Source organism: Sphaerodactylus townsendi, linkage group LG14, assembly GCF_021028975.2.
Source record: "Sphaerodactylus townsendi isolate TG3544 linkage group LG14, MPM_Stown_v2.3, whole genome shotgun sequence".
In the NCBI taxonomy this organism is placed as follows: Eukaryota; Metazoa; Chordata; class Lepidosauria; order Squamata; family Sphaerodactylidae; genus Sphaerodactylus; species Sphaerodactylus townsendi.
The window spans coordinates 41,013,709-41,029,994 of NC_059438.1; the positions used below are offsets into that span (position 1 = coordinate 41,013,709).

The 16,286-nt window shown below is 46.1% G+C and overlaps 1 protein-coding gene across 2 annotated transcripts in view; it reads left to right on the forward strand.

Moving 5' to 3' along the window:
- The window catches only part of XRN2 (5'-3' exoribonuclease 2), a 108,444-nt gene that overhangs the window by 10,154 nt on the left and 82,004 nt on the right, over positions 1-16,286 (forward strand). For both annotated transcript variants that reach the window (XM_048515498.1, XM_048515497.1), the window contains exons 2-9: positions 2,594-2,721; positions 2,805-2,916; positions 8,159-8,270; positions 9,911-9,969; positions 11,418-11,507; positions 14,350-14,422; positions 14,539-14,589; positions 16,040-16,197. In XM_048515498.1, the coding sequence (XP_048371455.1) occupies positions 2,594-2,721; positions 2,805-2,916; positions 8,159-8,270; positions 9,911-9,969; positions 11,418-11,507; positions 14,350-14,422; positions 14,539-14,589; positions 16,040-16,197 (783 nt within the window). The remainder of the gene's footprint in view (positions 1-2,593; positions 2,722-2,804; positions 2,917-8,158; positions 8,271-9,910; positions 9,970-11,417; positions 11,508-14,349; positions 14,423-14,538; positions 14,590-16,039; positions 16,198-16,286) is intronic.

Genomic DNA, 16,286 nt, shown 5'->3' on the forward strand with positions numbered 1-16,286 from the left:
CCTGTGACCTAATCCATTCCCACATCATAGGTCTGATACCAGTGCAGTAGTTGTACTGGTCACAGTTGGATGTGCATACTAAGAAGAAGAGTTGGATTTATATCCCCCCTTTCTCTCCTGTAAGGAGACTCAAAGGGGCTGATAATCATCTCCCCCGCCCTACAAGAAACACGCTGTGAGGTAAATGGGGCTGAGAAGGAACTGTGACTAGCCCAGGGTCACCCAGCTACCATGTGTTGGAGTGCATAGGCTAATCTGAATTCCCCAGATAAGCTCTATAGCAGCAGTGGTGTAGTGGTTAAGAGCAGGTGCATTCTAATCCGGAGGAACCAGGTTTGATTCCCCGCTCTGCCACTTGAGCTGTGGAGGCTTATCTGGGGAATTCAGATTAGCCTGTGCACTCCAACACACCCTAGTTGGGTGACCTTGGTCTAGTCACAGTTCTTCTGAGCTCTCTCAGCCCCACCTATCTCACAGGGTGTTTGTTGTGAGGGGGGAAGGGCAAGGAGATTGTCAGCCCCTTTGAGTCTCCTTACGGGAGAGAAAGGGGGATATAAATTCAACTCTTCTTCTTAGTATGCTCTTGGAACTGTTGGGAGAAACAACACCTGGTGTGTGTTTTCCCTTTGCACATAGAGCAGAGTGCTCAGAGGCTGAAACACAGCGGAGCTTACCTGGACAACCTTGTGGATGAGCTTGGGAGAGAGAACAAGCTCAGGCTCAAAAGAAAGAGTCGTTTGTAGTTTCTAATCTATTAAAAAGAGTATTTATTAGTGGACTCCATTCTGGATAGAAAGGTGGAGAGATATGTTCACGAACTAGCCTATTCTAGCTGGATGGAGACGGATGCGCAGGAGACACATCCTCTCCCTAGGCATGGTGAAGGTAAGATAGAGAGTTCTGAGAAGAAGGCGGAAGCAAGGGAGGAAGTCCCTAAGAGTATCAGTCTACATCAAAGGAAAGGACCAGCATGATAGAGTAAAGGTGACAAATTCCTAGGTCCCTTTCTAGTCACTGGCTATCTAGTACAAAAAAACCCCTCTATAGCAGGGGTGGGCAATTATTTTTTCCATGGGGCCGCATAAGAAACAGAAAATATTGTGGAGGGCCGGGCCAAAAGGCAGGGGGGCGAGGCGCTTTTGAAAGCCCCGCAGAAGCCGGCAGCCAAGGCAACCGGCTTCTGCGGGGCTTTCAAAGGCGCCTCGTTCCCCAGCACGGCAGGGGGGCCAGTCAGGGTCATTCGGCGGGCCGGATGTGGCCCGCGGGCCGTATAATGCCCAGGTCTGCTGTATAGTTTGAGGAAGGAAACAGCTCCTTCCAACAGGAACAATGGTCTGATTTCATATAAAGTCGCTTCTTGCGTATGTGTGCTTCTGTGTGTGAGAAATAAGGGATTAGGTGATCTTGCATACATAAGCAATATAGAAGGATGCTCTGTGAATTGAGAAAACAATTGCCTTTTCAGTAGACATTCCAGATTTGTGGTATTTATACCAGTGACTGCATTAAATGTTGGCACTGGCGTGTTGCAATAATTGTACCCATTGCAGAAAAAATTCCAGGTGCTGGGTTGCTCAGGACAGCGAGAAATTTGATTTCTCACCTAGCTTACGTTGTGTCACTTCTATTTCCTGTTTAATATTGGTCATAGCTGACTGTGTAGGTATAGATTGCAATGTTTGTATTTTGGGTTGCATTTTTTCTGCAGTATGAAACAATGGGCTGGCAGTATGAGAACCAGATAAATTGTAGCAATAGAAAAGGGACATTTTCTACTGTTTATGTGTTTGGGGTTGCATTTCCCCCCCTACAGTATGAAACAAGAGGCTGGCAATACGAGAACCAGATAAATGGCTGCAGTAGAAAATTTCCCAGGGTTCATGGGGATAATGCAAAGTCTTTTGGAATTTGGAAGATAATGGAGCCAGGCCCTGACCTGGTTGGCTAAGGCTAGCCTGATCTCACCAGGTTTTGGAAGCCAAGCATGGGAGACCACCAAAGAAGTTCAGGGTTGCAACGCAGAAGCAGACAGTGGGTGTCTCTTGCCTTGAAAACCCGAAAGGTTTGCCACAAGTTGGCTGTGACTGAATAATATTTGCTACCACCACTGGACTCAGAGCAGGGAAGAATAGACTCATGTGAGCAGGAGAGGGGACAGTCTTGCTTCTCAGCTTCAACAGACCTTTATTAGGCATATCAGTAAAAATAAAACAAAATACAGGACAGATTGGGTGTTAAAACAAGACATAAAACTGGACAAAGCACATAAGGTTGGTAAGGAAGAGGTGATCAAGCAGTCTTGCTTCTCATAAACTGGGGATCGAGAGAGAGAGACAGAGAGAGAGAGAGAGAGAGAGAGCTGTGTTAACCTGTGGAAGCAAAATTAAACAGAAATCTTAAAATTTTGTTCCGGTGGGACTTGTTCCGTTAATGTTATTTGAAACATTTGTATGCTTCCTTTCCACCTGAGTGGGGTTCCTCCTAGCACACCAATCCATTTGCATTCCATTTATCTCTGGTTTCCTTGACTTCTTTTGTTTCCCTTTGGGTTGCAATATGCAGACATCTAAGTGCAGTGTGTCTACTCTTGCAGCCGAAAGAATGCAACGGGATCAAAATTCCAGTTGACACCAGCAAGCCAAACCCAAACGAAGTGGAATTTGATAACTTGTACTTGGATATGAACGGCATTATCCATCCCTGTACACATCCTGAAGATAAGTGAGTGGCCTGCATATTTTGAATGGTTACATTAGTTTGCCTTGGGTGTTGTTGGGAATGTTAAAAGATGTCCTCCGTTGCAGGCCAGCCCCCAAAAATGAAGACGAAATGATGGTGGCCATTTTTGAGTACATTGATAGGCTTTTCAACATTGTGAGACCGAGGCGGCTTCTCTACATGGCCATAGATGGAGTGGTAAGTAGGAGAAATGGTGACTATTTATGTAGTTTTTTGGATTAAATGTTGCTGCAAATCAGCTTTTAATTGGTTCTGGTGGGTTTTCCAGGCTGTGTAGCCGTGGTCTGGTGGATCTTGTTCCTAACATTTCGCCTGCATCTGGGGCTGGCATCTTCAGAGGTGTATCACAGAGGGAAGTCTGTTACACACTGTGTCCAGAGAGAAGGGAATGTTTTGGGAATATATTGTCCATGTCCCAGGACGCTCTGTGATACACCTCTGAAGATGCCAGCCACAGATGCAAGCGAAACGTTAGGAACAAGATCCACCAGAGCACGGCCACGCCGCTTGGAAAACCCACCAGAACCAGTTGAATCTGGCTGTGAAAGCCTTCGACAGCTCTTAATTGTTGAGCAGTCTTATTCTGCTGTAGTTTAATGTTCCCTTTCAGTACTGAATCAGTTCATTTTGGCTTCTAACTTATTTGTTGGTGTGCCCGTGGAGTTGTGTCTTTCATTCATTGTGAATGCAGAAATGGAAAATGCCTTTCTGCAGCAAATTGAGGTTCCCCACAATTTGCAAAGTTATTGTGAGACCTAGGTGCTCCTTCAGTTAAATAAATATATCAATTCCATCTCCATTTGATACTTACTTTGGGATGTTGGGAGGAGGTTCAAAAACCTGTTGCTTAGTAATTGGAAGTTATATGTTTGGCGGCGTTGGGTGAGCAGAGCCCTCCGTGTCCAGGGACCTGTGTTTGAGAAACAGAGATGGAAGAGATGGGACTATTTCTGTCTTTCCTCTTCCCACTGAGCAACGCCACCCTCATTTTCCACTGCCATCGCAGCCCTACCTAGTCGCACACACACCTCTTCTAGCTTAGAGATTAAATAAAGTAAAAAAAACCCAAATCATTGTCAGTACTTTGGTTTTTAAAAAATTGACCGCTTTCTTTTGAATCCCCCAAGTCAAAATCTGGTTCTGTGCTTTGCCAGACCCAGATGGGGCAGCAGCCTCCGGGCAAAAAGCTGGAAGTTGCCTTTTGCATCCTGGGACCTGCGTTGGAGAAACGGAAATGGAGGAGATGGGACTATTTCCATCTCTAGCCATTTTTTTGGTCTCTGTACGTGGGGTGGGTGGGGGAGAAAAGGCTGGTTCCCCAGATATGGAATGTGAGGTGATTCTGCTGTCTTGGACCCTAATTCGGATATTAGGCATGGGGAACTGAAGTGTTAGGCTTAGTAATATGATTGCTTCTCACGTAGGTTAGTTACTAGGCTTAGTATTGACACTATTATGGTTGGTTGGTTAGACTTGGGTCATTATGTTCTGTAGTTTGATTGTTGGAATGTCCTGGAAGTCTCCATCTTGTGTATTCAGGTTATTTTCATGACGTGGTTTGATGTTTTGTTAATGATGTTTTATGATGTTAATGATGTTACGTTACTATGTTTTGTTTACTGATTTTTTTATGTGTAATGTTCACCTATTGATATGTTAGTTATGATTTTTTATATTTTTATTCTCAGTTATGTTATATAATACTGATAATATTGAACTTTTTGCTATGTGCTATGTTATTGTTGCTCGTTGACCTGATGATGACTATTGATGTCTGTTGTTTATATCAATGTTGTTCGCAGCCCTGAGCCCTGTGGGGCTAGGGCGGGATATAAGATGAATGAATGAATGAATGAATGAATGAATGAATGAATAATCCAACCAAACAAATGCTCCAGTATTTTCAGGCCAGGATATCTAAGAAGCCAGTATTTACTCTGGATTCTGAGCTTCACATGCAGATTCATACTCAGTATCTCCTGTGTGAGTGGTGTATTTGTTAGTGTTGATCCAAGACTGGGAAGACTCGAGTTCAAATCCCTACTTAGTTATGAAGCATGCTGTGTGACCTTGGGCCACTCACACGCTTTCAGCCTAAGCTGCCTCATAGGGTGCATGTCAGAAAAAGAGAGGAGGACAGGAAGTATTTACTTTCATATGCAAATTAAATATTTAATTGCCTCACCGGAGGAGTTCATGACATCTTTCCTCAGATCTTTTTTTGACTCCCGTCTATTGCGAGTTGGAAAAAAACCCTATATTTAAAACCACGACTGTTTCTTGATGGCAAATGTGTTTTTTAAAAAAATATAAATAGTTTCAAATTGAAATATCTTGATAAGGACTATCAATAGGGATGTCGGGCCATTCTCAGCAAGAGGAACTGAGATAAGGAAAGACCTGGCATAGCGGCACAACTTTGTCACACCTGGGTTGAACCAGCTGCGATACAGGGCTTTCTAGCACAGTGATGGCGAACCTATGGCACGGGTGCCAGAGGTGGCACTCGGAGCCCTCTCTGTGGGCACGCGCAAACAGAGTTCATCATTTGGGGGGTGGAAAATCACTCCCCCCTCCCCACACACATCTAGGCTGGCCCGGCCACTGGGCACAACGTCACGGGCACCACGCAGTGAGCAGGGAGGACTCGGCTGGTGGGCCTGGGGCCTGTGCTCCAGATGGCTGCTGCCCGAGGGGGCGGCGCAGAGGAGGCAGAGATGCTAGAGAGCAGTGCATGCAGGACATTCTGGAGACTAGAGCAGGCTGACCCCTGCTCGAGCAGGTGTGGCGGAGGAAGAGGGAACCAACCAGTTTTTTCTAAACTAAAACCTCAGCATTCAGGTTAAATTGCCGGGTTGGCACTTTGCAATAAATAAGTGGGGTTTGGGTTGCAATTTGGGCACTCGGTCTCAAAAAGGTTCACCTTCACTGTTCTATCATATCCCCAAACTCTATGGTAAAACCATTGGTTTTTGAGTAAATACTAGAGCACTTCCCTGTGTCACTCCCATTTTAAACTGGAAGTGATTTGGCAGCTGCCCAGAGCAACCCAGGTGCCCTAGTCCCCAGTCACCAATTGCTAAAATTACAGGAAGCACTTAACAGTGTAGACCGCAGCCTACAAAGAGGTATTGTCCAGCGGTTCCACTCCTCAGATTAAAATGGCAGCGTTGCAGTTTTCCCTGGCCTCATGGGCCTTTCCAGAAGCCAGGAGCATTTTCCCCCCTGCCCTGTGCCATCGATCTAGAGCACGGTCTGCAACCTGCTGGCAGGGCTGATGGGAATTGTAGTCCCATGAACATCTGGAGGCCGCGGGTTGCAGACCTCTACTCTAGAGCAGTGAAGGCTTAACCTTTCGAGATCGAAAGTGCCCAAATTGCAGCCAAAACCCACTTGTTTATGCATAGAAGTGCCAACCTGACGAATTTAACCTGAATACTGGGTTTAATTTAGAAACGGTTAGCTCCAGAGACACACATTACTCAGGAGTAAGCTTAGTGAAGCAACCGTTCCAATGCTTCAAATGGGTGAATCCACGATCCCTAGGAGGTTTACTCAGAAGCAAGCCCGTTATGGCAGCAACTGCTTACTCCCAGGAAAAGGATAATGTCCAGGCCAGCCTAGGTGTGTGTGTGTGTGTAGTGATTTTCCATCCTCCCACATGATGAGAACTCTGTGTGTGAGTGCCCACAGAGGAGGGGCTCTGGGAGTGCCACCCTCTGGCACCCGTGCCATGGAGTTCATCATCACTGCTCTAGAGCCTGTCTTTGGCTGCCTGTCCTTGACCCCAGCCTTCAGTACTACAAAGCAAATACAACAGCCATTTTGGACTCATCCAAACAAGCCCTCCTGGGATAGCAACGTCCAGAAGGGATGGGGGGTGGGGGGTGGGGGGTGAAAGGGGGTCCTTGAAAGCCTGGTCATCCATGACTGGCTGTAGATGCTGCCCATGGGTTGTGTAGCCCAGTAAATTCTGAAGGAGAGTTTTAAGTTTGAGGCCGGTATAAAGGAGGCCTGACAGTTTGCTTCTTGAGGCGGTGCTGCTCGGGTCATGCTTCAAATGCAGCACACAGGAAAGCAGGCTGAGCTGCAGCTTGCAAGAGCTTCCCATGAGAAGTGAGGGCTGTTGGCCCATAGCAGTGGTGCAGAGAGGGGCACTCGAAGCCCTCTCTGTGGAGCCTGTATAAACAGAGTCTCCCCACCTCCACACACACATCTAAGCTGGCCAGCCTGGGCAGCTGGAGCTCCAGTAGTAGCATTAAACCTAAGAGCTAGTTTGGAAACAGTGTAGGTAACCCTGTCATGTGTTAACATTAAGCCCACTGATTTTCATCACGAAGAACTAAAAGCGTGATCCTTTACCTGGGAGTAAGCTCAGTTGCTGGCAATGGGGCTTGCTTCTAAACCTCTCTAAATTGAAGTGATTCACCACGTTGGAAGAGCTGCACAGTTGCTTCAAAGCAAAGCCACCAACTACCAGCAAGCTCCCATTGTTAACTCCATACTCCGGAGCCAACCGCTTTGTCTAAACTAAAACCTCAGTATTCAGGTTAAATTGCCATGTTGGCACTTTGCAATAAATAAGTGGGTTTTGGGTTGCAGTTTGGGCACTCGGTCTCGAAAAGGTTCGCCATCACTGGCCTATAGCAGTCATCAAAGAAAGGAATTTCAAGGGAAAATTACAACTCTGAGATCATTGAAGTGGAGTGAATTCACAAGTTCAGAATGATGGACCCCCCCCTTCCCGGACTAAATAAGAATTTAGGATTCTTATCTCACTACTGGTGCTGACTTTCTGCCCCCAGTCATTTCCCCTCTGCTCCAGCCATGCATGGTACCTTTGCAACCTTTACAACAGGGTGTTGATTCCCTTTGTTATGAGGGCTGGATGTGACGTAAACGTGAGTTGCTTGGCTCCAGTTTTCTTTGAAATGACGCTCCAGTTTTCTTTCTTTTCAATTGTGTTAAAAAAAGTTTTTTCCTTAGGTGATGAAGCTATCCCTAGAGCACAGGTGTCAAACTCGCGGCCCTCCAGGTGTTATGGACTACAGTTCCCATCATCCCCTGCCAGCATCATGTTGGCAGGGGATGAAAGGAGACATGGTATGTATCCTGGAGAGCAGATCTAGAGCAGTGGTGGCGAGCCTTTGGCACTCCAGATGTTATGGACTACAATTCCCATCAGCCCCTGCCAGCATAGCCAATTGACCATGCTGGCAGGGGATGATGGGAATTGTAGTCCATAACATCTGGAGTGCCAAAGGTTTGCCACCACGGCCCTAGAACATACCTTGGGGGAATAAATATTCACATTTAGTGACTCAGTCAAGGTTTTCCATGTTCAGATTGCTAGGAAGCTGAGTTTTGAGAGAGAGACATTCTTACGGTGTTGAGAGTAATGTTGTTTCTGCTTTCTTAGGCTCCCCGTGCAAAAATGAACCAACAAAGATCCCGAAGATTTAGAGCCTCAAAGGAAGGGGTCGAGACTACAGAAGAGAAACAGAGGATAAGGGAAGAAATCTTGGGGAGAGGTACCTAAACATACTTCAGTACCTGGTGACTTGAAGGAGACTTACGTCTTTTGAAATATGCATAGTTGTCAGTTTTATAGATAGAATGTTTTGTAAGATTTATTTATTTATCGCTTTGTGATTGTTGTTGCTGACCTTGGATGGTAATAAACTTGACTTGATTTGTATAGTTCTCAGAAAAAAATTTATATATTGCAGATAGCAAATGACTCGTGGGGAAAAAAGGTTTTGCAATTTTTGTAGGAACTTTTGCATCTATGCTTTGATTCCTTGGGGATGCAAGTATGCCAGCTTGTATAATGCTTCAGGACATTTACAGTTCATATACTTGACTAATAATGGGGAAAAGTAGCCGGTTTCTGTAACGGACCTTTGAGTTCAGAATAAGTGAAATTGAGTTCATAACTCCTTTCACATGCACCCTGCCTGTAATTACATTTGTCAGAAACATTCATTCATTCATTCATTCATTCATTCATTCATTCATTCATTCATTCATTCATTCATTCATTCATTCATTCATTCATTCATTTATGGGATTTTTATACCGCCCAACCCCCGGAGAGTTCTGGGCAGTTCACAACACAGGTTCTACATATAATATATACAAAACCCCATTAAGTTAAACTAATTTAAATTTAGATTTAAAACACAGCGGTAGATTCAATAAAAATGGCGTCAGCAATAACCCCAATTAAACCCTCCCAAGGAGGGGGAATCAGAACAAAAAAGTGGGTCCCCTAGATGGCAAGGGGACTCTGAGACCGGAGGTGTAGAAGGGGCACCGCAATCAGCGGCTGGACACTCCAAAAGCCTGGTGGAACAACTCAGTCTTACAGGCCCTGCGGAATTACCAAGATCCCGCAGGGCCCGGACAGCTGGAGGGAGAGTGTTCCACCAGGCAGGGGCCAAGGCCGAGAAGGCCCTGGCCAGAGTGGAGGCCAGCCGCATCATTGAGGGGCCAGGAACCACCAGTAAATTGGCCTCTGCTGAACGCAGAGGCTGAGTAGGGACATATGGGGTAATGCGGTCCCGAAGGTACGAGGGTCCCAGGCCGTGTAAGGCCTTAAAGGTCAATACCCACACCTTGAAAATGATTCGGAACTCAACTGGGAGCCAGTGCAGGCTACGCAACACAGATTGGATGTGATCGCGGAAGGCGCCCCCTGTGAGCAAGCGAGCCGCCGCGTGCTGGACCAGCTTCAACTTCCGGATCAGACGCAAGGGAAGGCCCGCGTAGAGCGAGTTACAATAGTCTAACCTGGAGGTGACCGTTGCATGGATCACAGTAGCTAGATCTGCGTGGGAGAGGAAGGGAGCCAGCCGCCGGGCCTGTCGAAGATGGAAAAACGCAACCCGGGTTATATGGGCCACCTGGGTCTCCATTGAATGATGCAGTGATCAGAGAGCTGGCCTAGGATGGGCGGGACCCAAGTTCAGATCTCTACTTGACAGAGAAGTTTCCTGGATGGCCATGACATTCACTCACAGCCTAGTCTTCCTCGCAAGGTTATTATGATAAATTGAAGGCAGGAGAACTGTGTGTGCGGCTTTCAGTTTCTGGGTGGCGGTGGGGAGACCTGATGAGAATCGTGGCAATAGTCAAACTAGTTTTAAACTCTGTGACTTTTTTTTCCAAGGTGGCTACCTTCCTCCAGAAGAAATCAAAGAAAGGTTTGACAGCAATTGCATTACTCCGGTAAGCGTGCTTTTACTTTTAACCACTTACTATTAACATGAGGAGAGGCTGCAGCGTTTGGGACTCTCTAGTTTGGAGAGGAGACGTCTGAGGGGGGATATGATTGAAGTCTATAACATTATGCATGGGGTAGAAAATGTTGACAGAGAGAAATTGTTCTCTCTTTCTCACAATACTAGAACCAGGGGGCATACACTGAAAATGCTGGAGGGAAGAATTAGGACTAATAAAAGGAAACACTTCTTCACGCAACGCGTGATTGGTGTTTGAAATATGCTGCCACAGGAGTTGGTGATGGCCACTAACCTGGATAGCTTTAAAAAGGGCTTGGACAGATTGATGGAGGAGAAGTCAATTTATGGCTACCAGTCTTGATCCTCTTTGATCTGAGATTGTGAATGCCTTAACAGACCAGGTGCTTGGGAGCAACAGCCGCAGAAGGCTGTTGCTTTCACATCCTGCATGTGAGCTCCCAAAGGCACCTGGTGGGCCACTGCGAGTAGCAGAGTGCTGGACTAGATGGACTCTGGTCTGATCCAGCTGGCTTGTTCTTATGTTCTTATCTGCTTTGACAGCGGGTCACTGGCCTGTTCCCAGTGGGTTGCTGTTTCTTCCTTCTTCCTGGCTGTGCAAGGGGGCGGGCTAAGGTTCCCCCTGCACAGGAACTGGCTGTTCGCTGGCACTTGTGGAGCTGGAGATGCCTTCTACTCTTTATGAGCTTCCACTGCAGAGTGCTGCATACAGGAAGAGAGCAGGGACAAAGGAGTTGCATCTTGATGTTCAGGGTTGCTGATGGCATTTAAAGACACCTGTTAAACAAGAAGCAGGAAGCCACCAAATCAGAATTCCCTTGGCAAGTCATAATGTGAAATCTCCCGAGACAGCCTGTACAGATTTGATTACCTTGAGGCAGGACAGCATCTCCTGGAAACCAGGTCATGGGTCACCACTGTCAAATTTTGTCAAACCTCCTACGCCGCAAAGGAGTCTGGGAGTGCCCTTGCATAGAAGCCCACTCCCATCCTCCTCTCACCTTCTGTGAGGTCTGTGTGGCAGCATCAGAGCTGCTGTTATGCATTCTCTTTTTGCCTTTACAAGGTTTGGGTAGGGACCCCATAGGAGAGTGACAGAAGGCAATGGCCTTAAATGGCTCCTGGCCAGAGGAACTATGGTTTATGGTAGGAATGGGTGAGAATAGCTTCTTCCATGGCTCCCATAGCCAGAGAGAACCCTGAAAACGCATCTTTCCCTGGAATCCCAGGTGTAGTCCTCTCTTGGGGGATTTGCATAGGCCGGGTCAGGCCAGCTGGGTCTGCCTCCAAGACTGCCATTTTGAAACGAGCTCCAGTTGGTGGAAACCAAGGACCAAGGTGCGAGCTACTTCTCTTTTCTCGCGGCCTTCCTCTGATCTAAACAACATGCTGAATTCCCTTTATTATTATTTTTAGGGAACGGAATTTATGGACAATCTGGCCAAATGTCTTCGCTATTATGTTGCTGATCGCCTAAACAATGATCCGGGGTGGAAAAACGTGACGGTAGGTTGCTCGTTTCTTATTCCAAACTCACGATCCATGTAATATCGATGACTGGAGTGTCACATTGTGCCTTTTAGAGTAACTGGGTCCCCCAGGATGAGCTGATGTTAAATGGTTTGTGTGCATCAGGGGTGTTCCTCAGTATATATTGGAACGCAGAAGTTTTTGAAAAACTAAAAATATTTTGGGTCATAATTTTAAGAGACATTCCTTATTTAGAAAGGTAATTTAGAGATGTCCAAGGTCATCTGTAGGTACTTTGACTTGGGGGATTCTGTTGGAATTGGGATCTCTTATTTTAAATCAACCAGATCATATTTCAGCCAGTCTCAAAAGCAGCTTTCCGTTGGTAGTGTAAAGTTGCTGCTTAGCCTTGGAAGGATTTCATCTGACAAGGTTGACGGGACGCCCAGATTGGGGAGTGTTGCTAGTATCTGTAGTTTCTAGTATCTGTATCTTCTGTTTCTTTTGCCTGTCTGTGTGAAACTGTTTCAATGTGGTTTTCGGATGGGAACTACAGGTGTTTATCTAACTTTGGTGGGAACTGGTGGGGAGCCCGTAAAAGAGGCTGTTCGAACGTTGGGAGGCCAGTTCCCGCATTGCTTGTGATCGACTTAAAATGCCAGCTCAATAAAGAACTTGAAAAGTTATTTTTGGCCTGGACTTTACTGGTTCCTTTACTGGACTTTACAGTTCAGGTAGGGACTGAAATGTACCTTCAGAATTGTTACCCATGGCTGACTTTCCACAGTAAAAATGCCCCGTTGTGAGCACGGAGAATACTCTGGTTCAGCTGGGAGTTCTCCACGGCTCCCGGTTCTGCAGCGTGTCTGTCAGGTTGTTGCCCCAGTGCTGCCCCACAGCATTGGCTTTGCTCTGCGAATTTCCATAGCCGCCAAAATTTGGGGTTCTTTTGAAATGCCCCTTTGATGCTCCAGTGTCTTCCGCTGCTGTGGAAAACTCTATGGCAGCAGAACTGGGGCCATTTTTCCCGCCTTGCCGCTCTGGCCTTCCCCACCAGTCAACAGATGCTGAGAATTGGCACCCTCACCCACCCTTTTCCGTGGGGAAAAAACCACAGAAGGAGAAACCTTGGGTTTTTTATTTTTTTTAAATTTAATTTTATTATTTCAACCTTATAAAACAATATTACACAATACAAAACAAATTTACAATAAAACTTCACATAACACATCCATATCATATATCTTTTCTTCCTAATTCTTTAATTGGGTGAAAAAAAAATTCCTTTCTCCACAAATTCTTATCTTATTCCCAAAAATAATATACTTCGTATTTACTACTCCCTAGCAGCCTTAATTATATGTCTCTAGTTAGAAAAAAAATATCCATAATACAAGCAAATGTTTTTGTATATATATTCAAACTCATATCCCTTCATATATACTCAAACGTAAATTTATAATCAAATACAAATATATCTATCTTATATCTTATACACTTGCTTTTTAAAAAAATTACTATTATATGTGTTCAACTAATCTGTTTCTACAGTAGATATTATATTATTATTAATTCACAATTCTTATATTCTCATTAACTATCCTTATGACTTATCCTTGGTTTTTAGACAGAAAAGTGGCGTGTGCAGGGGCTGTGAATGGGAGGGCGGCGATTCTCTCGCGCACACAATGATTTTAGATTTAGGTTTTTGGGTGGGGGTGGAGAACAGTGATTCCCTTGCATACATAAGGATTTTAGACGGGGGGTGGGGGTTTGAGAGCACCGATTCTCAGTGCCTGTTTTGTGTTCAGAGTCATGTAAAACTAAAATAGCAAAAGGGAGTGGGGGAAACAGGAGATTCAGCCAGAGGTGGGATCCAGCAGGTTCTCACAGGTTCCCGAGAGTAGGTGACTAATTATTTGTGTGTGCCGCAAGGGGGTTACTAATTGGTGATTTTGCCACGTGATTTTTGCCTAAGTTACGCCCCTCCTCTCAGCAGTAGCGCGCAGAACTTGAAGCAGTCTAGCAGGAGGTGCACCAGCGTGCGTGGCAGCCTGTGCCTGCGTGCATTCGTTTCCCACCCAAGGACCGGCGCAGTGGCTGCGTCCTTGCCACTGCCCCACCTACGGAATGCCCCAGCCACGGCCCCGTCGTGCCCCACCAGCCCCATTGGCGCTACGCCACAGTTTGAATCCCACCACCATGGGAACCTGTTACTAAAATTTTTGGATCCCACCACTGGATTCAGCCAATCAGAACACGGGAAACGGAGGATGTCCGCGCATGCGCGGAAGACATTGCGGAAGAGCTTGCGGTGCAAATGGAAAAGCACCAGGCTCGTGGAGAAACAGTTGGGGCATAACGTGCCGGCCCTGCCTCCAATTCCAGGAAGAACCGGGGAGCAGTGAAGAATCAAAAGCAGGGCAAAAAGTGCCACGGCAGGTAGTACCACGGGGCATTTTGACTGTGGAAAATCAGAGTGGGGAGTCTGTAGATACTCTGTAGATACTCTGTAGATACCACTGAACTGCTTCTCATATTGACATCAAGAAAGGAAGGAAGTCATCCTGCTGCAACAGATAGACATGAGGGAATCCTAGAAGCGTCACTGCTGCCTAGAGGGGGAAATGTTTCGTACTCCTGAGTCTTGCAAGAGGGAAGGCAGGAAGCTGGAAAGGAATAGAAACTGGGCCAGTTGGCAATTACTGGAATTAATTGAGAATAACCATCCCTCGCACTTAGTGAATATGGGTGGCATGCCTCCCTTTTTTAACCCTGAAAGATTTGGGAAGCAGTGGGCTAGCTAAAGCAACCTGCGGTCCCGCTCTCTCGTGAATGTTGCATTTTGCTACCTTTTTGCCTCTCCATCCCCTTTCAGGTTATTCTGTCTGATGCCAGTGCTCCAGGTGAAGGAGAGCACAAAATCATGGATTACATACGAAGGCAGCGAGGTAAATCCATTCAACTTTGTCCATTGGGGTGGGGGGGAGGGGAGGATTCTTCTGGTTTGGGCAGGAGAGTGGCAAGTTGATGGGAACAAATGGTTTTTTCCCCCCTTTTTGTTTAGCTCAACCAAATCATGACCCAAACACTCATCACTGTTTATGCGGAGCTGATGGTAAGTCCTTGTTGATGTTTGACCTGATAAGTGAAGAACGATGCGTGTGGCCCCCAAGTGTGCTCTTCTTGCCGAATGCTTTTCTTGAAAGATGGTGTTTGGGCTTCGTCTCGGGGCCTGGCACTGAATTCTGGGGTTCTGGAAGATGACGGTAGAGTGCAGGGTGCTTTTTTCTTATGTCGTCCACTTTATTTGCTTGGCTGGCACGTATTACCTGACAGATGAGTCCTCAGTCAACTTGATTTGGATGCTAGCTGGTGCCCACAAAGCTAGCAAGTTTGCAGTCCTGATGGGATTACATGTATCTTTTCTGTGGGGCTATATATGTATGCAAATTCTGATGGACAGTCATAGCAGCCCTCTGTCTCTGTTTTTGGAGCTTCTCTGACTGCAAGATGTCGTGGCCCCAGTTCATAAAATCTGTACCTCCACATGACCTCTGTGGCTATGTGAGCCTGCCAGCATCTCTTCATACACGTATGCGTGAGGTCTGCTGGCTGTTCACATTCTTAGAAGCATGTACTTATAACTGCTAGGAAAAGACATGATTAGATGTCTCCACTAGGGCCAGGGCGTTTACGGCCCTGGCCCCTGCCTGGTGGAATGCTCTCCCTCCAGCTGTCCGGGCCCTGCGGGACCTTAACAAATTCCGCAGGGCCTGCAAGACTGAGTTATTCCGCCGGGCCTTTGGAGAGTCCAGCAGCTGATAAGGTGCCCAGAAACAACTAAGGCCCGCTGTTCCCTCTTGGAGGAGTTTTTAATAGTTGGATGCCATCTGTATTTTAATTGGTTATAGAAATTGAACGCTGCTTTTAATTTTATATATGTTTTATGTATCCACTTGTACTGTTATTGTGGTAAACCGCCCTGAGCCCTCCGGGGGAGGGCGGTATAAAAGTGGAACAATCAATCAATCAATCAATCAATCAATTAATCAATCAATCAATCAATCAATCAATCAATCAACTCCCAATTGATTTGTCAGACACACATGACAAGCTGCCGTGATTTGTGATAGGCTAGAGAGCCCAAAATTAATCCATTTATAGGGGTAAATAATTTTTTTCTTACCTTGGAAACCCACGGGGTTGCCATAAGTCCACTGTATCTTGGTGGCAAAAAAACAGACAAAAATCATCCCTTGGCATCTAATTGAGATCCCCTTCCCATAATTTCAGCTTTTCCGTTGTTCCTCTTGAGCGCATGATCTGATAAGTTAGTTAGGTGCTGGCATCCCAAAAAGATGCAGTTCTCCTAAACTGGTCATTTGTTTTTCCTGGGACCCGTGCACGATCCTAAACTCCCCCCTTTATTTCCCTCCAGCCGCAATGTCTGTGTGTATGAGAGAGAGAATGTCTCATGGTTTGGAGAGGCGTTGGAACCGAGCCATCTCTGTCCTTGTGTGCTCGGGCACTTCACCGTTGGACTTCTGTTTTGTTTTCTTCTACAGCTGACCTCATTATGCTCGGATTAGCGACACATGAACCCAATTTTACTATAATCAGAGAAGAATTCAAACCTAACAAACCAAAACCATGTGGTCTTTGCAGCCAATTTGGACATGAAATTAAGGACTGTCAAGGGTTGCCAAAAGAAAAGCAAGGAGAGGTATGGACTGATCCTTTCACAAAAGCCAGTATACAATTCACAAAGAGTGAAATAATGGGAGGGACCTAGGCAGATTTCTGTATGTCACT